Raw genomic sequence first — 25,746 nt, forward strand, 5'->3', positions numbered from 1 at the left:
GCAATCACTTGCTGCTCTGCCACCCCATCCTGCAGCTGCCAGGGAGCTGAAGACAATGTGTTTTTTCTTAAGATGAGGTGCCTGTGAAGCAAAGGTATTTTGCATGTGTCACATATGGCCTCAGCCTGACCAGGCCATTCAGCATCCCCCTTGTGTATAAACACAGCTGGGATCCAGAGAGGAACCGTCATCCATTCCTCAGGTAGCTGAAGCCAGGAGAAGCCACCTGTGGAGCACACCTCCCACTCCATGGACAAGCAGGACTCTTCCCTGTGACAACACTGACTTTCCTCCTACATGCCAGCCAGCAGAGGCATTCCCTGCATCCCCTCCCAATGCAGCAATACTTAGACCCCAAGACTAACGCTAATGGGGATGATTAATTTCAAATTCCACCTGCAATAGTCATTGGAGGCTTTACCAAAGCTTGCAGCTAAGGGAAGGGCAAGGAGCCCAGCTGCATCCTCACTCCTCCAGGAGCAGAGATTCCTCCATCCTCAGCCAAGACACAGATCTGAGCACAAAGCATCACAGCCCCCAGGCAGGAGGCCCCTCAGCAGAGCAGGCAGGTCATGTCCCCTTCCCTCTCCCCCTGCTGGGGGTCCTGGTCTGAAGATGAAGGGGACACAAGCTGTGGGACACAGACTTCCCCCCCCGCCAGCTGCCCTGTGCTGCCGGCAGCCTGCCCAAAAACGGGTCGGGGTTGTGTTTGGTCCCTCAAGGAGCAGCCCGAGCTGCCAGTATGCCACCCACCGCCTGACGTGGGGCTGAAAGCAACCAAAGCAGGCGGTCCTCAAGGCCCGACATGAAGGCTCCAAAGCAAGCTTTCTATTTAAAGACGGAATGATCTCGGCTACTTGACACCCATGGGCTCGGCAGCTAGGAGAATTTATAGCTCCAACTTGCTTCAGATAACGTTAGTCAAGTTCACGAGTCTGCTGTGCATCTGAGGACCAGCAGATTAACAGTAGAAGCCTTGCTCTCACTTTTATTTTTTTTTAGGGGAAAGTTACAGAAAGTCCCTATTTGTCACCTGGAACAGTGCCACAAGCACTTCAAGTTAACAATAAAAGTAACTCTGAATTACAGCCTGATGTTATTCCCCCCACACTTCCCCATGCTGAAAGCTCCTGGACCTTACAGGCTTTGGTTAGGCTGACCTGCCACAGGGACTTCTTAAATTCATTGAAGTAAATGGAAAATGTTACAGAAGTTATCACAACGTGCACAAAAAACTCAGAAACCTTGACCAGACAGGATCACAGATGGGCTACAAGCACTCGTTGTAGCTCATTCTTAACTCATTTTACATAATACCCTGTCACTTCATGTAAGTGGCTGTGTGTTTACTTCTGCTACTAATCGTATATACGGACCAACAACACCATGTTCATCCAAAGCAACCTATTTTCATCATGATTGCACTGTTTGCCAAAGGACAAGATGCTCTCATCCTCCATAAGTAACTGAAAGCGAGTTTTTACTGCAGCTGACAGAAAAGCAGGTCTTTTGGTGCACCGCTTGCTTTATTATCAACAACAATTTTCAAAGTAAGCACTGGTGCAGAACAGGCAGAAAACAAGTCCCAGTGCACATGACCCTAGCAAGTTCCCTTAAATAATCAGTAAAACCTAGAACAAAGCTGACAGATTTGGAATCAGTTGTACAGGATCTAGGTATCAAACGTGTCTGCAAAGAGCAGTGCAGGCCCGCAGCAATGAGATACATCTGGAAATGTGACCCCCCCTCCTGCACTACTCTGTTTTAACAGCCAGAGTTGATTCTGCGCAGCCAACCAGCACAGCTGTATCAGCTCCAGCGAGTACAACGCGTCACCCTAAACGTTGCTCCAACTTAAAAAACCCAGACAGCATCAGGAGAGCAATGTTAAAAAGCTGCTTATTGTACAAAAACCTGGAACAAACACCATAAATTTAATCCCCAAACTATGCACCAGAGAAACATCCATTTCAGAAGCAGACTTAGGCAATACCTACTTTATATTTATTTTGTAAAATAACAATTCAGTTGTCAATGTAGCAAGCAGCCAAATGCTATTTATTCTTTTAATAAAAAATGCATTTCACAATGTATAGACAACTTTTTATTATTTTCCTAAAGAAAAAAAAAACCTTCCTCCATCTGTTCGGTCTTGCTAGGTTTTAAAAAGTTTTAAACACTCGAAACAAACTGACCATGGTATTTGGACAAGTTCAGCTAATACCTGCAGGGACTACAACGTTACTGTGCTCTGTACAGAGCCACCGTTTATTAAGGTCCATATTTTGCTTTTTTCATTCACTTTCTAGCAAGACAGTTACCCAATAACTCTAAAAGGCAGCCACCATCCATATCGATTCAAATATAACTTCTCTGGATTATGATGAAACAAAAAGCCTTTTAAGTAGTTTTCTGGAGAGCTGGACTGCAGCAGGGCTTTTGGAACCTCTGAAAGAACTGGTAGCTTTAGTAACTAAATACATTACAGCTTTTCCACTAAAAAGGCATTAGAAAAAGACTTGAATGCAACAGAAAAACATCCATTTGGGGTGTTACCTAATCATTTCCTTATAAGCTAGTAATCAATGCTGGTTTAAGTTTACTTGCCTAACCAAAAATTGCATTAAAATTCAAACTAACTTTGGTAAAGTGCTGCAGAGATTCCTAATAGGATCAAATACTACTAAAAGTACATTTAATTTTCCTTTAAGAAGTTTGGAATGAAGATCAAATTGAATTTACAGAAAAGGCCAAAGGAAAAAAAATGCAAATGTTACTTGAGCCTGTATTCTCCTATCTGTTTTCCTGAGAGTTCATGAATAAGCGTTTTGTATCCCTCTGGAGCAAACAACTGAAGAACAGATGGCACTAGGTCTTATGTTACTCTTTCCTCGGTGCTTAATCGACATGTACGTTCCCATACTATAGCATTTCAGTTCACCCATACTCCCATTGTGTGCTTAACCATCACATTACTTATTAGTTACGTTGAATTCACACAATGCAGCAAAGTTATGTTCCAGTAAATCACTTACTATGGTCAGATCGTGTACACTAACACTTGGTATGAATTAAAATGTATATGCACTTATGAGGAAGATTCTGGAGTAAGGGGGAACAAGATCCACCAGCTCCATACATCTGCTTATTTGTGACAATGCTACAGCCATGACAGGGGCATGCAGGACTTGGCACGTTTGGTAGAGGTGAATAACTGTTTTTTTAGAAAGAATTGTTGGGAGGTTGGTGAACTGAAAACCCAGGTAAGTCCATTCGAGCGTAAAACGGAGCATCTTCCAAAAGAAACTTGAGGCAAGTACAATTGCATGTGTTCACTTATTTGTTCTTTCAGGGACTGAGCAGGATGGATGCCAACATGCACCGACCTCCCAGTTGTACACATTCAGAGAAAGTCAAGTCAGTGCTAACAAACAAAACAGTCACTCTAGAAAGTTTTTGGTAGAAACTTAGCAGCAGCTGATTTAGAACTCAATCTAAATTGATCAAACCCTGTAGAGGCCTGGCTGGCAACTGAGAGGCTTCCCTGCCATATGGCTTCCAGGATTAACAAATGGGAGAAACATGCCTTCCAAAAAGGACAGACCCCACTTCCTTCCGACACACCTCCCACGGCTCAGTGACGTCCCGTGATCACCTGTGCCACTTCCACACATCCATGTCTAGGTACACACCCACCCACCAACGGGGTGCAGGACAGACCTGCATCTGTCACCCTGCAGTTTTAGCAGCTGGTCCAGGCTCCCACCTCTGCCACAGCAGAGGCTCCAGACATTCATTAAGACCCTGCAAAAGCCTCACTGTCAAGCCGGCGTCTGGCAGTAAGGCAGGTTTCTCACTTTAGAGCAGGCAGAAGAGCTGCAGAAAAGAAGGGGCTTGGTTCCTCCATTTCAGGCTACAGAGAAATAGCGTGACATCAGATGAAGGTTGTTTCTAGCTGTCAGATTTCTCGGCTTCATGGGAAAAAACAAAACCAACACTACTTCCCCCTCCCTCACTAAGCCAGGCTTCAGGCACATTGAAATCAAGTCTCATTAAGATAGCATCCATATTTTCTAATATGCCAGAATCACTTCAGGGAAATAATGCATTTCTAGATGTAACCTGAATTTCACATACACGAACTCAATCAATTGGAAAGCCAGTTCTGCTGCTGCATGACTATTTCAGATCTCCTCCAAACATTACTTGCATAAATCACTCGTATTTCAGAGAAACAAAGATCTCTCTTCCAACAACGGTGCCAAGCATCATGCACTCCCATGACATGTGTTTGGCTGCCCTTTTCTTACAGGCTCTCTGGGTACCACACATCAGTGCTTAGCTTACACTTGTGTTTGCAGGCCAAACCTCCCAGAGAACCTCCCAAAGATGCAGTAAGTGCCTTGCTGCTGGCAGTGAATGGCCATGAAGTGGCAAGTCTAAAACCCGCCCTTCCTCTGATCAGACAGCTGTACCAAGCTCTTCTCAACGCTCACACCCAAACCTGCCAGTACAGCTGGGCTCCCAAAATGCAGGAGATGCGTCAATACCTCCTCAACAGTCCCTTCCTACCTGGCCCTTACAGCAGGCGCTCTACCCTCCACCCGCCCAGCCCAGCATCGCTCTTCCTGATCTCTGCAGCACCTCTAGTATCTCTGGGCATGCAAAAATCCTGACACCTCCAGTAGCTGAACTGCTGTTGCCATCCTTCTTTTAGCACATGATTACCAGCACCCCTGGGTTTTCTTCAGAGCTCTGTTACACCCTGGCCACAAAACAAGGCAGCAATCAGACCAAAATGTAAGCATGTTACACACACACCAGCCAGACAGCGTGCCAAGTGCAAACATTATTAAGATGACAGTTCCAAAAATCAACGCCCCTTCCCCACCTGCCCCCATCAGCTGCAGACAAGAGATGACCAAAGGGACCAGGAATATCCTTTACATCGAGATCTGATTTTATTTTCAGTCACTTCCTTTTACTGCAACAGGACCACACGTGTGTAACAGGGAACAGCTCAACTAGAACCAAAGGTGTACAACCGACCTTTACGGAAACATACTCAAAAGCAAAAGAAAGGAGTCTCGTTTGATTCAAAGGAACAATGTGAAGTCTGACCCAGCTGTATTTCATTTACTGAATTTGAGAAGCAGTCTATTAATAGTTCACTACCATATTCCTATCCCGTTTCTCCGTGTCATGGAGACAGCGCTCCTAACAAACACCAGCGATACAGGCACGTGTCTTCATATTGACACTGTAGAGCAGAGCTAAACCAACTGCTTAAACTGAAACAGAAATCACTATCTCAAAAATTGACATGAAACAGACAGAATTAGTCTCTGGGAGTTAATTTAATATAAGCACATAGCAATATCAGATTCAAGCTTTCAGATACATTTTCCCTCCTTTCTTCTTCCAAAGGAATTTGCTAAATTATTCTGTTCATTTACACTACAAAGTTTACCAAGCCAATAAATTAACAACACAGATAGTAACAATCTGCTCTTTTGACATCAGATGAATGCTGTCACCAACAAGGACACCATAAAAGCCAAACTACAGCACCAGTGAAAATCCTGAAATTTTGACTTTTCCATAAAGAAACCACCTGAATTCACACAGGAGCTCAGGACATCTTCCTTCCACTGCCAGAAGCTGCTTGTTAGTCGGTGTCAAGTGAACTTGCTTTAACACTGCCCATTTTATGGGCGCCCACTTCTAACAATGCAAACATTCCTGCTTACACAAAAACATCCACGCCACGGACCTTTCGTGTCATAGCAAAAGAAAAAGTGCTATGAAAGTACCAAGCACGACACTCACCTTGTAAAGATGATGAAGTCTCTCCCTACAGAACTATACTACCAGAAGCTCGACAAAAAAGCTGCAGGGGGACAAAGGGGTAATTTCTTGCCACCCTACTGTGCCATTTCTGTTTGTTTGTTTGACCACTGGAGTCCTTTACAGCGTTCTTTATTTGGTAGCTATTTGGAAAATGCAGTCAGAGCTATTTCAGCACTCTTGATTTCTTGTTTCAAATGGGGAAGGGGGTAAATTTACCTCTGTCCATCCCTTGCTCTTCCATAGCTCCCCAGACACCTCTAGCATCCAACACATGAACTAAGTGTTCACACAGAGCACCTGGAGGTCATGTCCACCTATAAGCACAGAGCAAGTCTTGTGCAACTGGTGGAAAAGGCACAGCTGCCCTGCAGCGTTCACCAACACGTTTCTCACCTCTCCACTATAGGTACAGCAACAGCAGGAGACAGCGTATCTTTTCCACGTTTTCAGCAAATAAAACCCAAATGAATTACAACTGAACAGAAACTGTAGTATTCGGCATCAAAGCAAGAACCAAGAGGTACAGTGAGGTCTTTGCGTTTGAGACAGTACAGTGTTAGGCTCTTCTGCAGTTTCCCTACGCGTTCCCTAAGGAGAACAGGATGGGGATTTTGGAAACTATTCATCCAACTAAAAACATTATTTGGCTTGCCAGCAGGTTGGCAAAAGCCTATATTCCTTATTCATGACCTAACATTTTACTTACGAGCACAATGCTTGAAATACTGTTACTGAAGCCTCACCACACAGCAATTGTATGCCAGCAATTAAAATTAATTATAGCTGTTGAAAACCTTAGAATGCAAACCCTTCCAAACTGCAAGGGCACACTAATCCCATTCCAACACTTCAGTTTCAGGAAGGAACAATAAACTTATTTTCTAGAGAGAATTTGACTAAAGCTTTAATGTCTTCACAGAGGGGTCTAAAGCCCACATCTAGCTTGGTTACCATTTGGGTCCTACTCTAATCCTACCCATGATTTTGGTTCTGAACCCTAAAGCCATCTTTTCAATGAAATAAAAGCACTGAATAAGACTGGCTTGCAGGGTCTTTGTATAGATGAACAGAAAGAGACAGACACCCAGGCAACAGTACAACTGGGCTGAGAAAACTGCTGAGCAAGGAGAGGGGATTAATGCCTGTGTGGAACCTCAACACTGTTAGCTTTTAGCTCTCAGACTCTAAAAGTAACAAGCCAAGCGCATCTCTAGAAGAGAGACAAAGTACAACGCGTTGCCATTTTCCTGCAAAAAGGCTCTCCCATTGTTTTTGATGGTGTGAGATTGCAAAGGAAGGCATTTTGTCTTCAGCAGCATGGCAGTCATGGCTTCCCCTCAGCCATTGCTATGTGTATCTGAACATTACATTTCTACAAAAAGGAGCGTACCCAAATGGCAGAGCACACATAAGAGTTTCCAAAATATTGTGAATAAAGTGATTCCTTCACAGCACTCTGACTTGTTTTCATAATGAAAATCCCTTGCTGAAGCACGAAAGTCCTGCCCAAGTCAAAAAGCACAAGACAGTACGCAGCTACTTGCACTTTCCATTGCTTCTTTCTTGCAAACTAATCCTAAAAGCAAAGACCTCATGTGGCGTTGGAGACCTGTGCCATTCAGCTCTACTTTCTCACTCCAGGCCCAAGCACTGTCTCTCAAAATTCCCATACACTCTCATTCTGGCATTACCTTGACATCCGCACAGCTAAGGGACATCAATGTTTAAAGAGAAACAGCAGCCATAAACACTTTTGTGGATTTACATCATTTTTGCTAAAGTAGCTTAATAACAAGCACTCTTGCTACAGTTAGAGGCCTAAACCAATTTGCATATATTGCATTTAAAACATCTAGCAGCAAGACCTGATTTAAATTGAAGCACATACAGCTGACAACAGAAACCAGTGGGAATTATGGAATTACTACAGATTATTTCTTTACAAACAGTCAGTTCAGGAATTCCTAAACAAGTATATGGAATAAGAAAAGCAATCACCAGTTAAACTTTATACTGCAAACTTCCCTTCCCAATCTCCTTCTTCAATTTAAATGACCCAAACACTGGAATACCAATAGAATGGATTCTCCAATACATCTGGCAGTCTTTTGTAGCTAAAGCTATTCTGTTACAGAAAATATCTTGAAAACAGATATTTTCCCAGTCCCCTGCTAGAGCATACTGCAAAAATTTGGCAACAAAATGAATTCCTGCTCCCTGTGATTGCTCTGTTGCATTCTGGCCGGTGCACACGAGCTCTGTCAGACAGCTAAACCACCCCAGCCCGTGCCCATACACACACGTTCCCTCAGAGGGGACCTGAATTACTGCCCTAAATGAATTTCAGGAGACTGCAGTATGAGCCTTTACAGGTTCACGATTCGGTTTCCAGCAGCCGCCGAACAGCGACGAGGCCTGCCTGGTGTGCTCTGCTCCCGGCACCGCCGCGGGGCTGAGCTCTCCTTCAGAGCCCCCCGGCAGCCCCCACCACTGCCCCCCAGAACCCCCAGAGGCCAGAGCCGGAGCCCCCCCAGCCCCATGGCTGTAGGGCACGAGCTGGGGCTGAGCCTCCTCCTGCGCCAGCACACCCTGCCCTCAGCTGCGCAGCCTCAACGTGCCCGGCCTGCACATTTCGCAGCTCTGCCTCATGGGAACCGCTGAGGCGAGAGACGGTGAGGGCCGGGGAGCGCTGCCCGTACCTCTTATGAGGGAAGTAGCGCTGCGGTGAATTGCAACCCTATTGTGCAACGAAACCGCCGGGGAATAAAGATGCGGCTGCACATCCATCCCTGCCTACCCCACCAGGCCGGGAGTAATTCACAAGCAGTTCATGCCAAGGGTAAATAAATAAATAACTCGAGCTTCGTGCAGCACAATATTTCCGTGCTGTTCTCACACCCTCACAGTCCATGAGGCTCGATCATCCAGGGGGAGTTTAGGGACCTGGGACTGGAACCAAGAGCTGCATCGTTAGTTCCCACTGAAATCACGGAGCAAACTCAGACTGAACAACAGCTCAAGGGAAAAAATAAATAAATCTGTCTTAGGTTTCTCCTTTCAAATCAGGTCTTATTAGGATAGATGTTAACAGAAGGGATGTACATAATAGATACTAAAAGCTTCACAAAGAAAAAAATGAAACATTCTACTGACATTTTTACAAGAGCAGGAATATATGCATACATACAGAAGCATATGATCTCCAAATGAGATTATATGCACTGTAAAATAAATAAATAAAGGCAATAACCATGTCCCACAACAGCAAAATGACAGTATCTGTATCTTCTCTCTTTGGGCATTACTGGGTGACTTCAGTCTAAAGATCTAGAAGCTAAAACAGGCCCATCATTTCAAACCTCACTGTTCAAAGGTATTTGGATACACAGGTCTTTGACCTGACTGAAGCTCTAGTGCACAAAGCATTAAAAAACGGAAAGCACTCAAGTGCTTTCTGAGGTTCAATTCAGAAGCTGGTGACAGGCACAATTTCAGAAGAGGCAAGGTAAGCGACAGCGCACGTTCCAGTCTGTATAAAAAGCACAGCGCATCTATATTTGTGGGAAAAGGGAAGCGCGCTCCTGGAAACGCATTTACGTTAATTTATACGCTGCGTGTGTTTCTTTAACCTAGACCTGCCGCTCGGCTCCTGCTAAATCCAGCTACTGCTTGTGAAGTGTCAGTCTGAAGTGGCTGGGGGGTAGGGAGGGGAAGAGGAGCTGTGCTGAGCTCTCTTCAGCATGCTCTGCGCATTCAGAGAGCGACTCGTGACCTTTTTATGCAATATGACAGCTCCTATATTACCACAGCTAGCTCGGCAGCCGGGTGCAGAGCTGTGAGGGTTAAGCCTGGGAGGAGTGTACATAAGGTGGTAGATGCGGAGCCAATGAGGATATTGCGCTATAGTTAGACACTGGATACTAAGCAATGGTGACTATAAAGGCTGCTCAAAGCTGAGCTTCTGTGGATGCCACCGGCACCTTGCCCTTAGCTCCTAGGCTTACAAAGCAGAAATAAAACACAGGTGGATCAGCCGGGCTTACCTGAAGTTCACACCAAGCAACTTCCACCCACGTCTCTGTGTCCAGCCCCTTGTAGACCGTTTTGAAGGATCCCCTCCCGAGTTCAATATCAAACTTGAGGAACCTGCCGTCCAGCGAGGTGGCAACGGCTTTCATGTCAGCCTCCTCCTCCGGCTCCTCTTTCTTTGCCTTGCCGTGGTCCTTGGAAGCATCCGCCGCCTCCTTCCTCTCCGCATCCTTGCCGGCTTCCTTCTGCTCCTCCGCCCCCGGGGCACCGCCGGGGGCTGGCCCCGGCTTCAGCTGCCCGGGGGGCTCTGTCCCCAGGCACCCCTTCTCCTGCCCCTGCCCCGCCTTCGCCCTCTCCGCGATTATCCTCCGGGTTTTCGGGAGCAGGATAATTTTCCGCTGATGCTCCGACTCGGGAAGGTCGAAAGCGGGCTCCTCCTGGTCCGAGTCCACCACGCTCCTGCGCAGGAACCGCTGGTGGACCAGCTTGGGGTCCCTGGAGCCGTGCGGGCGGAGCGGCGGGGCAGCGGCGGCCCCATCCACGTTCATGCCGGGCTCGGCAGCGGCTGGAAGCCGCCCGCGGCCGCCTCCTCCCCGCCGGGGGGCCGCTCGGCCATCGCCCCCGCTTTCCATCGGCTCTCAGCTCCTGCCGCCGCCGCCGCCCCCGGGCCGGGGGGGAGTCACCGCGCCGCGGGCCCGCTCCGGGCCGCCCCTCCGCCACCTGCCAGGGGCAACGCAGAGCGCACAGCCCTGATGCGCCGCTCGGACCCGGTCCCCCCTTCCCTATCCCCCCCCGCCCTTCCCCGGTCCCCCCTTTTCCCTGGTCCCCCCCCTCCCCGCAGCCGCGCCCCCCGCACCGAGCCATGGGGGGGCTTGCAGCGGCTGCCAGCCGGGCTGCGGGGCCCAGCCGCACCACCTTAGCCCCCCCCCCCCGTGCCCCCTTATCTCCTCCCATAGGGAGCTCCGAGCACAAAGCGGGGGTGGGCGGGGGCCCCTTTTACTTACGTGCGGAGCGGGGGGCTGCCGTGCCCAGCGCCATGGACGGGGATGAGAAGGGCGGCGGGGAGGCGGGGCGGGTGCCGCCGTGTGTGTGCGCGAGTGTGGATGCGGGTGTGTGTGTGTGTGTGTGCGTGTGCGTGCGGGGGGTGTGCAGGGAGCCCCTCGGCCCGCCCCTGCAGCACGCCCTGCCCGCAGTGCCCGGCCCCCCCCCCGGCTCCCTCCGCTCGGCTCCCGGCGGGGCTCAGGGCGCGGGGTGCGCCCCTGCCCGCGGCCAGCCCTGCGGCAGCCCCCGCCGCGCCCCCATGGGCGACGCGAGGATGGGCGACGACGACAGCAGCAGCAGCAGCAGCGGCGGCGGCGGCGGCGGCCGCCCCCCTCCCTCCCGGCCCCCCCCTTTCCTTTCCTTCCCTTCCCTCCGCTCCTCCGCCCCCGCCCCGCTTTTGTCAATGGGAAGCGCCCCCCGCCGCCCGCCCCATTTAACGCCCCGCCGCTGCCGGGCCGCCCATGGGGCGGGGGGGGCGGCACCCCGGCCGGCCCGCGCCGCCCCCGGCCGCCGGAGACAATGGCCGGGCCCCCCCAGGTGCCGCGGGGGCGTCCCCGGAGCCCCCCCTCGGGTCTCCTCCTCGGTGCCTCCGGAGCTGAGCGCGGCGGGCGAGCGATTTCTCCTTTGTCCGGGCCCCGCGGGGCGGCAGCCGAGGGGCGCTGTGCCCGGAGCCCCCCGCAGCGAGCCCCTTCCCCCGGCCGGCTCCGAGCCGCGGGGCTGGCCCTGCCCAAGGGCCCTACCTGCCGGCAGCGGGGGCGCTGCCGCCCTCTGGGGCGTCGCGTTCCGACGAACACGCGCCTTTGGGTAACGAGGATTTAACTAAATCAATACGTCTGAAAAAGAAAACCCAAACCCTCCAGATTTACCAGTAGTTGTTACCTGAATTCAGAATTCCTGAGGTTTCTTGACTGCTAAGCAACCACCATCAGTTTTTCATTATTCATTTTCATATGGGATTGTAAAACCTTTTAAAATAAGAATACTGCTGCCCATCTTTGTATTTTTTATTTTTTGTTATAGAAGCTCCAGTTTTTATTTTAAAATTGCAGTTGATGACTAGTAATTCAGGGTTTGGAAACATTTGATCTTTCAGTGGTTTGCGTTTTGAAGTGTTTGAATACAGCATAATACAATTATTAGTTCTAGGACTTGCATCTGTGGCCTAGAACACAGGTTTGCAAGATGCATGAAACTACAGAACAACCTACTGCTAGTTCTGTACCTTGGGCTCTTCTTACTCCATGGACAAGATATTTAATTAACAGAAAGCAGCGTAATATTACCAAGAGAAAAGCAGGGAAGGTTAAGAGCCCTGACACCTCCCAGTTATTTGATAAACTTGACCTTGAACTCTCATCCCAGCTAGAGAAATTCCCACCACCATGTAGATGAAAGGACAAGATTCAGGCTAATGAAACTAAAAGTAGCAGCCAACATTTCACTCGGCAGTTAGACAAAAGAAAAAGGGGAGTATTCTAGAGCTGAACAAATATCAAAACCACAAATCCACAATCAAGAAAAATATGGAGGGGAAGAAAGACTCGATGCACCCATTTGTCTTTCACTGCCAGGCCTTCTTGGAGGAAGACATACCTATGCATTCAGATGAGAACTACATCAAAAACCAGGAAACAAAGGAAAGGATATCATTATCCCTTGGAATTACTCTTTAACCTGGGGGAAAACTGCAAAATGCCCTGCAATTATGGAGGATTGAATGTTGTCTCCCTATTACAGCATTAGGTCATCCAAATTTGAAAGGATTCCCCCCCTCCCAGGGCTCTTACCAGGCTGTTTCCTCAGTGTAGAAACACTATTAACCAAACCAACATGTGTTAACAAAGGAAAACAACTCTGTTCCTTCCGACCTGTAGGAATCAGCCTACGAGCACAGCCGCAGCCTCCTAAGACACAGGCCAAGAACACAAACCCTGCTGAGCTGCAGGTGAGCTCCTTACCAGACCCAGTGCTCGGTTAAGTGAAGCAGGAGCCGTCCTCATCCCAGCTCTCTCACTGCTGAGCATCCACTGGTGCTTGCTGTGGTGTCCAGCGGCGTGAGGGCACATGTGCCCACTGCTCTTCTGGTGTCCCTTTGGCGCCTGAAAAATTAACACAATTTGCACATCACAAACTCAATAGCGACCCACTATCAAATGCTCAGAATCTGTTTACGTGGATGATTTTTAATAGTGGCCTTCAGGAAGTGCCCATCCAGACCTTCCTGGGTGTTAACAGCCAGAACAGATGCAGCACCTGGAGACACATTCAGCACTCAGCCATGCAGTCACCTGGGCTCTTGTTTCCAGCAGTCTCCCCAAAGCCCTGCCATTCAAACACAGATCCCTCATTGTCAAGGAGAGCTTGACAGATGCATAGGGTGGACTCTTGAAGGAAACCTACAGGTAAAGACTGACACAGCCTTTCCACAACCTAATCAAGGACTGCCTAGCTCATGGGAACAGGGTCCCACCAGCTACACCTCCACCAGCTGCTTCAATGGGTTTGCTCTGCCTGCCTTCACTCACCCAGAAGGAAAAGCTGCTGATTCTTCTGCTATCCTGACTTCAGCCCTGTGAGAGTAGACAGACAGGTAGATAAGGGTATGCTTTATTACCAAAGAGCATAGAAAAAGGTCAACATCTACGGTTTTCCTGATTCTTAGAGCAACCTAAGAGCAAGCTTGAAATAGATGCACCACTGGAGCCAGCTGGCATGCAGGTGGCATCGGAGATTGCAGTGCTTCCCAACAATAAGGTAGTGAATATGCTACCTCCAGCACAGCGACCTTAACCAAGCCTTTGCGTTCAAGACCTGTTCTTTGTACAGCTGAAAGCCCGAATTTGCTCTCCACGCAAACAGCCACACATCCCCCCAAGCACACGTGGACATTTCCACTAGAAAAGCATATAACGCCAAACATCCAAGGATGCTCCACTGACCAATGTAAGGAACAGTCAGCCTCTGCCAGAGAGAAAGTTAATGGCTGGTGTTACTCTTAAAAAGGAGAAAAATAGCCTTTTTCACCTCATAACAGACAGTATTTTCTTTCTGTATTTGTTAGTTTGAAGGGAGAAAGCGAAGTCCAGTTCCCCGTATGAACAACTTGACTTTCAGGTTCTCAGATACTCAGAAAATTTTTATTTGTTTAAAATAAATGTTTGCTGTGGACTGGAGAAACATTTATATTGGCCTTCAGTTTTCTATTAACTTGTTTTTTATATAATCTATAGCTTGATTAAAAACGGGTCACATACTTGTTGGGAGCTGCTTTCAGTTGCACGGCGGGTGTGCTCTTACAACTGCACATCTGCTACTGGCCCTACTGCAGGGTTATATAATAATTGTGTTTTCTTTAAAAGAATAAGAATAACTGAAAATCCTGGTCTCACAATATAGCCTCAGTTAGGTCATCTGTGTTCTGTTCTAGCCATTTGTTTATAGATACAATAGTTCAAGTCGTCGAGTTAATATAAACTTTTATTGCAAACGTGTAAAGAAGAATCTCTGCACAGCAAAATCATGGATGCTGCCGGCAAACTCACCGGGCAGGTAGAGCAGGCTGGCAGCAACAAGCGAGGAAAGCATGCATCACCCCAATCACAAGTGGATAAATGCCATTTGTCTTTGCTCTCACGTGTGACACTGGTACAATTTATCACTCCAGCATGTGTGACAACTTCAACTCCAAAGAAGTTTTGGTTTTAATTCCTACAGATTTTAGTAGTATTTTATACACCCTTTAACAAGATGCCACAACTGTCCCTCTTGGATTCCTTAAAATCTTAAAAATCTTAAAAACTTAGTGGTGCTGCAAAGAAATGCACTGAGAGCATCTGCACTGCCTCGTGGTGTCGCTGATATGTATTCCCTGATCCCTGTCCCAGGAGCTGTGCTCTGGCCTCTGGAAGGTGTAACCTTATTATACATTATATATGTATATATATATGTATTATTATATATATATTATAATTATATATTATATACTATTATTATTAATTATATATTATTAATATTATACATTACATTGTGATATATCATTATTATGTAACACAGGTATCCTTCATTTCTGTGTGATCTCCATGGAGCGTTATCTCTCCGTACCAATGCATGAAGGTGAAGTTTGTTTTTCAGACAGGCAGGCTATCACCTTTCCCACCCCAAAACTGACCAGTGATGATTAATAGTTTAAGGATTCCTGTGTGATTCAAAAGTTTGTATTTAATTATTTATCTGCTTTTATTTGCCAGGAAATGATGGCTTTGAGCCTGCAGTAAACTCAAATGAACTACCCAATTAATTTCCAAATGCTTCTGTGTGGCCACGAGGATTGCAAGAGTTCAAATAGCACACTGGTATTTCTTAAAACCTCTCTCCCTCTTCTTGTGCCATTTTGTGTCATGATCCCTGCAGTACCTTTATCATAAAAATAAAATAGATGGATAGAGCTAAATAAGGACTAGATAAACTTAAGGAGTAGAGCAAAATAGGCTGAATCAATGAGTCCAATGTGGCACTACATGACACAGGACTCCAAAAAATGTGCATGTTGAGAAAGTGAATAGCCTTTACTTCTGATTATATTTTTTTTAGCTGTATGGAGCTGTATTTTATCAAACAGCACATCAAACACATTGTGTGTTGCAAAATACACATGTTTAAAGACAGAATGACAATGCCAGTATTCCTTATAACGTAAAGGATGAGGCGTAAGTTCTTCTAAGTTTAATAAGAACACCTGCTCATCTTGTCTCTGTGCAATGCTGCTTGCTGTACTTATGTCTTTGATCCTGTTTTTTCTTACAAATTGAAGAAACGATGAGAGCGTATAACCTGACCACACAAAGAACTCCCCTTCATGCAACACACATCCCAGTGAATGGGTTCGTTTCCCAAAGAAGTGTAAGAACCAGCAGTGTGGTGGGAGGAATGCACCCATTCATCTGGCTGGCTGCAGTGACTCTCAACACACTGCTACGATAAAGTTAAAATCCTGAAGTACTTCTGCTGTGGCAGTAAGTTGAACTACAAACAATATACACAAGGTAAACAACATAAGTAACGCAGAGACCATGGCACACATGGATGAAAACAAAACAAATAAGAGTCAACACCTAGGCTGCAAACAGCCTCACGCTCCACCCTCTTCATTACAAGTCTCGTACAATTAGCACGCTGGCACTTCACTTTTATGGTAAGGAATTACAGCAAGTAGAGTATGCCATTAATGTCCTGAGAGGATTCGCAAGAAGGCCAAGGAGCTTTCTGCATTCCCGAGGTGACTGCGGTACGTGACTTGTGGCCTTTCAGCATGGACTGGCCTACTGCTGTGCTTGTAGACCATTAGAAAACAGACAATGACCTGGACAAAAGAGATCCATCGGTGCAAGAAGGTGTGGATGAGGAGTATTGACTATACAAGAAAATGCCATGTGCACGACGAGTCTTGTCACACACAGTCATATGCGGTTGCTTGGTATAATCTTGCTCTTCTCTCTGCAAGATCCCCTGCAAACGCCTGAAAAAGTCACTTTAAGCTCTGTCCTCCTTCTGGGCAGAATTACTTGCACTGCTCTTTTTTTGTGTAAGAAGTACTAATGGCTAGACACCAAACATTAGCCAATGGTGCATATGTGTTGGAGATAATTACAACCAGCTCTGGACTGCTTTTAGAGCTCCTAACAAAATCTGCTCATCCCTTGTCAAATGCCACACCAGAAGAGCATCGACATACTGTCAGTTTTCAGCATTTAATAAATCCAAATGGTACATTGCTATGTTAACAGTTCCTTCTCACCTGTCAGTACAACACAACAAAAAAAGTATCTGGAAAATACTACATTAAAAAGAATCTACACTTACTGCTTCCAGTTCCTATGAGGAAGCCAGAAAAACCACCAACAGTCCTGAGCCGTCTACATAGGAAGGCACCTAAGACCACAGACAACACATTTCAGAGCTGGGTTCTCTCTTCTTTGTTTCTCTTTTACCTTTTCATCCCTGACAACAGCAAAGAGACTGCACATGAAACCTGTATTTCTCAAGACTGCTTAGTAGACAGTAGGCATCCAGCATTAGGAAGGATTTGGGAAGAATCATCAAGGCCTGGGAGTTACAGCATACGTGCAAAAATAAAAGTGACAGATCTCACTTTGGGAACCCCATTCCAAGGTCTGAAGTCTTTTAATGTAGAATAAAGTATTAGGTAAACATTAAAAATGGGGACTTAGTGAGATTTGTAGAGTAATTAGTTTATATGTAACAACAGATAGTTCAGACAGAGTCAAATTGGTATAATATCCTTGATTTCCAGATAGGCTCTGAGCACAAGTGTTTTAGCTGAGCACATGTTTAGCCCACGTCCCTGTTCTGTTCTTATTGAACTGAGTAGCTCTTGGTTTAAATGAAGGCAGACTCAGCATGTGATATAATCATTTCCCTGTTTAACCATTGATCTGCTCACAGTTCACATGTTTGCTGGGGAAAAGCACCCATTCAAACACAATTGACCTCTTTCACACAGGTGCATGCACCCTTTGCCCTTATTGCACAAAATTCTATAAAGTTTAAATTTAAAAGGAAAATATCCTAACGTTAATTTAAATCTTAAAAATATACCAAACATGACATAATTCTACGCACCTCTCCTCCTGTATATCAGAAATACCAAACTCTTAAGCTTGCATTTTAACTTTTTATTTAAAAAAATCAAGCACTGTTTATATTACTGATTTCTAGATGAGAAAGGATGAAGACCAATTTCAGCAGCAGCTAGGAATCAGTATCTTCTTCTTTAGGACTTTGGTAAACTTCTGCTTCTACTTCCTCAGTAGGGATTTTCTCAGTTCTCAGGGTACACTGTCAATTGATTGTGTAATCAAAGAGTGAGTTTGCAAAACAATGTATGTGATAGGCAAAATCACTAAGCTCCACCAAGTGGCACAACGGAGAACGTGTTACCATAAAGATGGAAGTCTGTGCTTTGGAACCGTTTCAAAGGTGATTAGCCTTTGAAACCACTTAGCCTGCCATAATTAAGTATTCAGCTACTTTTGTTTTCTAACTCCTACAAGGAAGATGAATAGGGCACTGGCAGAAAGACGCCCTGCAATATAATTATTATTTATATAACACTCAGCTCATGATGCTGCAGTACAGGTTTCCCCATCCACCCCACTGGTTACGAGGTTAATTGCCCAAGTGTCACACTCCTGTGTGTTTTGCGGGAGCGGTTGCAGAAGTACTGCCTGTATGAACATACATGCTAGGGACACAAACATCTGCTGTTACTCATTTATATTCCATCAGTGCCTAAATAGCATCAGGCACAAAATGAATGGTGTTACCAGCACAGAAAACAAAGATGGCTCCTGCCTTGAAAGGTTTCCAACTGTTAAATCAATCCATACCCCAGAACGAAAACATTAGAAAAAGTAGACTGTGTGTGACACACGCTAACAGAGCCAAGGGAATTCCACAGGCACCAACTCACTCTTTGGTCCTCTTCCTCAAGGGAGAGCTACTTAACACCTTCAGAAGCACTCCTCTGTTCCAACAGCTCAAATTTACTTTTCTACTCTGGTTTAGTAGGCAAGTCTTAAGTTATGAATAGGTTGAGCCCTAAAGCTTGTCTGCTTTTTCCAGGTGTGACAGCTGATGTGCTAAAGGCTAGCATCTCTACCCAGAACGCAAACTTCATTGCACAGAACTCTTTTCTCCCTCATGAAGACACAAAGGATGTTACTTTTAGGTTCACTTGAAAACATGTTTAACATCAGTCCCCAGAGATCATTTTCCCCTCTCAGTGAATCCATTCAGAATTGCAGGACTCTCCCAGAACAATACTTGTGCCTTCTGGAGGTGCCAGGCAGAAGGGAAGAGCACTCTGTTGCCATTAACACACATGAAGAACTTGAGGATGAACATACTATGGAAAAGCTCCTGACACACTAGGGCAAGTCACATAGGGATACTACTAAGAAAAGCCTATTAAAACTACTCCTAATATTCTTATCAGTAGTGATTTTTATTTTATTTTTTTTAAGTGAACCATTATATGTTTTATAACTTATGTTTTAAACTCTGACCTTGGTATGGCAAACAGGTCAGACCTTCAGTGTGATCAGGGCATAGAGGGAGAGAGTAGAGAGTACAGTATGAGAACAAAAGCAGTAACTTTTGTTTACCATGCAATTCCCCAGGCAGCTGAGCCCGCACAACGGAGAGCATGGCAGCAGGGGGAGGGAGGTGCTGAAGTTGCCACTGCAACCATCAGGCATCTCAGGATGCTGGCTTGTAATCGGATCAGTCACACGGTGCTCGGAGGTAGCTTCCTCAGGCTAGGGGAGAAGGAAAAACTGATTTTAAAAAAAAAAGGTGGGGAAAAAAGAGTGAATAAAATGTCAGGTAAAGTACATGAGAAAAATAGGTAACCTTAAAGTATCAGGGCTAAGAACTGCTAGAACCAGACTTGAATGTCTCATTCCAGCAGAGAGCCCCACAAATAGCTCCACTCTGTTCTCAGGATTTCTCTGCTCAGGAAGCAGGTTTTTAACATCAGCAAAATTATTAGAAACTGGCCTCAAGAGATTTGTTGCTTGGGGATTTTTTAGAAGAGTTTACACAAGCTATCAAGACTTGTATACAGAACCTTTATGAAGTGAGGAAGCAATGCCAGAAAGCCTGTGGATGAGAATGCCATAACCTGAAGGAATTTTGTTAGCTCTCCTCCTCTCCAGATGGTAGCCCATCAAATCTTGCCACAAGCCAAGTTATCTTCTGGGTTGGGCTAACCAAAACCAACTTGGGTTGGGCTAACAAACTTTTTCCACACATATTTTGATTCTCATTCCATAAAACATCTTATCAAACAAAGCACAATCATGTCTGTTTATCAGTCTCTTTTTAGTCAGACCAGAATGACTAAGGCTCAGTTAAACCCTGCAAGCTATCTAAAAATAATCTTAGTTTTTAATCTTTGCCCAAGACAATTCACAGTATTTTTCTTCCTTTTGCATACTACTTGTCTAAGTAACGTCAGGACTGACATTAAAAGAACTTCCCTAGCACAGAGGAAAAGCTGTTACTGTGTTCCCAAGGTTTAAAGATGAATGTCTTTTAATATAAAAGTTTCCTAGCAACATGTGTCCTTAGTCTAGGATGTATTCCAAAAGTGGTGATGCTTTCAGCATTGTATCTGTTTCTCTGTTGAAACTAGTCGCTGAGCTCTGTTTTCACCCTTGCCTTCACAACCCATTGTAGCACAGAAAGCAATCTTCTTTTCCCAGGTTCAGCTTCTGTCTCCCACTTTGGTCTCACATACGAAAATACCTACCCACCCTTGTCTAGTAATACGTATTCTCTGCGTTCTTCCATAACTCTGCAGAAGCATCTCCTTTTTGCTCACTGTTGTGGAGATTATCTGTCTCCTGAACATTTCTGGATCTCATGTCATTTAGGTGTAAACTCTCCAAACTATGGAGCTATTTCATCTGTGTTTGTAGGGCTATGGACAGCACCACCATTTCTCTGGCTAGCAGTACAAACAAGCAAGAGCACCTTCTACAATAGGAACTGCATCTTGCACACAGAAATAAACACAGAGAAACTTTCATCAAAGCAGATTTTTATATGCTTGGGGAAGCAGGAAGGAAAGGAAGATGGGATGGGCAGAATTTCCTAGAACACAATTTCGTCATGACCACGAAATGACAGAGAACTTGATGATGGCCAAGGACGACACAAAAAGCAGAAAGGTATCAGCCACACATCCATCTGTCACTCTTTCTCCACTCTGTGTCAGAGTGAAGATGCAATGCTATCTTGTTTATTGTGCCACGTCCTTCCATATTTTCCTTTATCTCTTTTCCAAGGAAAATGTAATAGAAAAGGTTGTGCTAGGTCACTGAGTCTTGGCAAAAAATCTTTGGGCTGATGGGTGCATGGACAGGAGCTGGTGACAAATGATTCCTTCCCCCAGGAAGGGCCAGATGTGGGCCATCACAGTCTCTGTCCCAGGCCATTCCCCCTCTCACAGGCAGGGCTTTCTAATGCTGAGGGAAATGTCAGAGGGCAGCGCAAGTAGAGAGGCCTGCTCCTGGAGAATTACTTCATGCTCGAGAGAAAACACATCCCCCGGCTGCTGCTTTGAAGAATCAGGCCCAAGAGCCTGGCTGGTAAGGCAAAGGCAGGCCACTGTCTCCTTGGCAACCAGGAAAGGCACCCGGAAGAAAAGCAGCACAAACTGATCCTCCACTGTGACAGGAGAGCAGAAATTGATGCTTAGGGATCAAAAGGAGAAATCACACAGCCTCCTAACAGGGCACTGTGCCTCACGGCCTGATACGGCTGATCCTTAGGGAGCAGGGGACTTGTGGAGCTTCAAAGGGATGTTCAGTCCTCCCAGGCCACGTAAGGACGTGGGGCACTCGGCTCTCTAGAACATGCAAGGCCAAGCACTGGAGATCACAAAGGGAAATCAACTTGTTCCAGGCACTTGGGATGCATTAATGTGTGGCCTTAGTGGAACATGAGGGCAGTGTGATTCGGGACAGCTTCTTGCCAAACCAATCTTTTATAGCAGTCACTTTTATGGGAAGAAAATGTGCAATTTGCTCTTTGCTTGGTTTTAATCCCATTTAATAGCTATAGGAAACCTCTAGCCAGGCTTAACCAGGAGGCAAATTGCTAGGAAACACTCCACAGAGCAGTGTATGGGAGTAAGACCTGAGCTCTTTCGGGATGCCCGTCTGACTTATTTACTGTAAAAACATACTAGTGAAGCAAAACCACAAAGCTCTGCAAAAGCACAGCTTACGCAGCTGACACAATACAGTGTCAGTATTTTTGAAATATGGTATTTGCTTTAATACATCCCTCAGCAGAAGGCCACAAGACTGAGTTATAGATGCTCTAAAGAACATTACACATATTTTTTTTAACTTCCTGTGTTGAGAAATAAATCTGTAATATCACAGAATACCTCTTAATTGCTTTACTTCAACAGAAAAAGTAGCCCACTCCTTTAAATGAACGTGCCTAACGTTAACTGCACTCTGGAGTCTGTCAGGTGCTGCTCTGAGCAATGTAAGACCAGCGGTGGATCACCCCCCAGCACAGAGCTCTCCGCAGGAGTCTAGATAGGATCTGGAGTCACCCTAATACAGGTGCTTGACAGATAGGAAAATTTGTCTGGGTCTGTCTGCTAACCAAGGGGTCTCAATGCTGGAGGAGCTGCAGAAGGAGGGAATATACTCCATACACTAACCTGACTTCATCAGCAACCACCGCAGTCAGACTCATTCATGTTATCTCATTGTGTGGGAGTGAAAATTGCTTAGAAAAAATCCAGCACACACTGTGAGAAGATACGTGAACCCAATCCAACTGCTTTGAGAATTCAAGCACCTACAGAAGAAAAGGGATTCGTTCCACTGGCTAATAAAGACGCAAGTTCTTTTTCTTTGATTGGGACATTTAAAGCACAAATAACTTTGCAAAAGGGTCGTCCTTGTGCTCTGGGGGCTGGTGGAGGAGAGAGAGGCTATGCATTTCCCTCTGACCCCTGCAATCTGCCCTCAGGCACCACCATTTGGGAGGCAGTGGCTCTCAGAGCATAAATTCCTTGGTGCTCAATGTTACCAATCCAGTAACATTCTCACAAGACAGATTTGGACTTGGCACACAGCAGGCATAACTTGGATTCCTTTGCTGAATGTCAGGGGTGTCTCACCCTCTCCCTTTCTCTCCCAGGGGAATGGGCTGTAGAAGGACTCCTGCAGATTCTGTGGTTTTCTCGATTCTGTTAATTTGGGGATAAAAGTGATATTTTTGCTTCTTGCTAGGCAAAGAAAATATTCAGATAACTTTCACAGTGATGACTGCAGTGAACACAACCAAAGCTTAAGCCATATGTTTTCATTCGGCTTACAGAGCTTATTTTTTCACGCTGTCCTCTCTCCTTATCAGCTTCCACATCTTATGTACTTTATTTATAGATATCTGCCTTTCCTCATACTTCAGGAGCTTCAGCCCTAACCAGGCTTCTGTACTGCTATCTGTCACTTAACTTCATTGGTCATATATTTCACCTATCTATCATCACACTTCTCTTTCCAGTGATCCACAAAGACAATCCCAAGATGACTGCTACTAAACACATTTATTTTTGCCTTGAATCTAAAGATTAATCAGAGAGGTTTGTAGTCTAAACATTTTACCCATGGCTATGTGCTGCATTAGACTTCCACTTCGCCTGTCCAATTAAGAGGTCCCAGTGACTTTACTTGTTACCATTTAAAATGCTCTGATATATGGTGTTAATTAATTTGGGTAAAACAAATTTAAAATATGATACTTCTCAATCAAAAATCTTTGCAACAAGGCACTTTCAGTTTCGTGCCGATTATCCAGCAGCTTTGCCAGAAAGTCAAGAGTTGTGGCAGAAATACCTGGAACCAGTTATTTCCAACTGTCTCTGTGAACTCCAGGTAAATACAAAAAAGGTGCTGGAGAACAATGCTTGCAGTTACTTCATGCTTTTCCTTTGTGGGATGAAAACAGTAAGAAATGGTGGGCAGATTTATATTGCTGAGATATGGGATTTGTCTCAGTCAGTTAAATAGTTACACCTCACGATGGCCATGTTTTTGAAACCTAATTGACTCTGATTCTCTGCAGTCCAATGATACAGGATATTTTGAATCACGTTGTTCACGGAATCCAGCAGAAGGAAAAGGTCTTTCTTCTCCTAAAACAAAAATCTGCCATTTTTACCCCGGACTCAAGTGCTTTGATATTAAGATGACAGGCATCTTATCTAGATTCTATTTCCCCATGCAATTTTCACCCAGCAAGAAGCCTTTAGGCTTTCAATTAGATCAGACAACAATACAATTAGAAATACAGAAGAAGGATATAAACCATGCCATTTCTGATCACAAATTTCCCATTACAAGCGTAGAGGCCTTCTTTCAGCACTGCTTCCCATACTCTTTACAAAGTCAATCAAAAGCATGCCTTTTTCATCTCGTGCTACGTCATGCCCAGTAGTCGCTTGCTCCATGGCACACAATACAACAACAGCACTAAGCACTGGAGGACCCTGTTTTAATTCTGGCCTGTGATTTTACATGGTTCATCCTGTTGCCTACCATACTATCTTTACCAGGATACGAAGCACGCAAGTGTGCAAAAGTAACCTTCAAACATATACTTAACAAGGTACACTATGCAAGTGCACGTGTGAGAAAATCAGAGTCTAAAAACAATGGAGATAGCTCATGGTATAAGGTCAGTTTCTCCCTTTGGCTGAAGCCCACATTTTCTCCAGTATTTGGTTCCTTTGTACATGCTTTTCAGATGTTAACTATGCGTGTTATAGCTTCTATTCTTTGCCACATGCAAAACAATCAAATGAAAAATAGCCCTGCGCATCTTATCAAAGCTACTGTAATGCAACAGCTAGAAAAAAAAAATCACGCTCTACTATAAGCTCAAGTTCATTCTCTGCTTCCTTAAGTATGCAAGTATCTGCCCTATTTCATTCAGACAGGCTTAAAGGACATTCTTCATAAACCTTAGCTTCATAAATTCACAATTGTCTGCTATCATACATACTATTAATTCTCTGCTTTAAATCCATCACCTGGATTTCGGCTGTGTATACAACATTACCATTACATTACCATTACGTATACAACATTGCCATTACATGTCTTCTTCCAAATTCTGGTAACATTTGGCTCTTCTAAAATAAACTATTCAAAATAGGACAGAACTTGAAGCTCCACCAGCCAGCCCACAGGAGCTGGGCGAGGTGTCTCTGGCACTTTGCAGTCTTTCAGTACCATGGAGTCCCTGTAGCTGTTCCTGACGGACTATTTTATCCTCAGCAGCCCGTGGGCTGCTTCAGCCCTATACAACTTACAGCCTTAATGCTATTGTGAGCCTGTGAGAGACAGGCCAAAGGGCTCTGCCACTTTTCCTTCCTACTGTGCCCTATACTTGATACTGCTCTGCCATAATACAAAAATCACACTGAAAGTCCAAGTGTATCTTTTGAGCTCAGTGTTGCTGACCAGGCACATACACTTAGTTCCCTGATCCTGTTTTTTGCAGAGATTCTTGTTCTTACTTACTTTCACACCTTAACTCTCCATTTCTTATTGCTTGCACTCTGTGTTGCTCTAAAAAACCTGTGAACTTGAAGGAAAAAAAAAATCAGCAACACAGATTCATAATTTCCCCCCCCCTTTTTTTTTTTTAACAATTTGACATGATCATGTTAGATTTTTTGTTGGAACAGCTCTTCAATGCTGCCTCTGCTCTCTGCAGATTCATGAGACAAGGGTAAAACACCCAGCAACTTCAGTGGGAGGAGGGCTGAGGGCTACCATCGCAACAAGGCTACTGTTCTTGGTAGGCTTCATGAACGTACTGCACTGTAGCATTTTGAGACATCATTCTGCTCATTTCAGCATTCTACATTTTCATTAATAGTCAGTGTAGTTATTCCTTCCCCATGGGGCTGTAAAACCGTAAATAGTAAAAAGAATGAGAATAGGCAGTCAGTCAAATGACAGAATATTAAAAAGGTCATAAGGAGTACACAAAGCCAAAATAATTGAATGGACAGATTAGAGTGGAATTCCAATAATAGCTTCCCAACTACAAGATAATATCAACATGAAAAAAAAATAGCACAGAATGTTTAATTCAAGAATCAGTGGATTTGGAAATTAGAACAGTTTTAAATACGTTTTTTTCCAACACCCTAAATTCTTTTCCTGATACAGGCTAAATTACATGACCATTACCATCCTTTCACTG

The 25,746-nt window shown here is 45.2% G+C and overlaps 1 protein-coding gene across 12 annotated transcripts in view; it reads right to left on the reverse strand.

The window, feature by feature from the left end:
- The window catches only part of WNK2 (WNK lysine deficient protein kinase 2), a 179,158-nt gene that overhangs the window by 99,799 nt on the left and 53,613 nt on the right, over positions 1-25,746 (reverse strand). For 6 of the 12 annotated variants that reach the window (XM_080606487.1, XM_080606493.1, XM_080606489.1 and 3 more), the window contains exons 1-2: positions 10,884-11,230; positions 9,894-10,599 (exon numbers count right to left, since the gene is read on the reverse strand). In XM_080606487.1, the coding sequence (XP_080462613.1) occupies positions 9,894-10,511 (618 nt within the window). In that variant the 5' untranslated portion in view covers positions 10,512-10,599; positions 10,884-11,230. Of the gene's footprint in view, positions 1-9,893; positions 10,600-10,883; positions 11,232-12,878; positions 13,020-19,103; positions 19,257-25,746 lie in introns of those variants that run through there. The other 6 variants (XM_080606492.1, XM_080606494.1, XM_080606495.1 and 3 more) reach the window with 4 other exon arrangements.

The sequence above is a fragment of the Anser brachyrhynchus genome, assembly GCF_964034855.1.
Source record: "Anser brachyrhynchus genome assembly, chromosome: 10".
NCBI lineage: Eukaryota > Metazoa > Chordata > Aves > Anseriformes > Anatidae > Anser > Anser brachyrhynchus.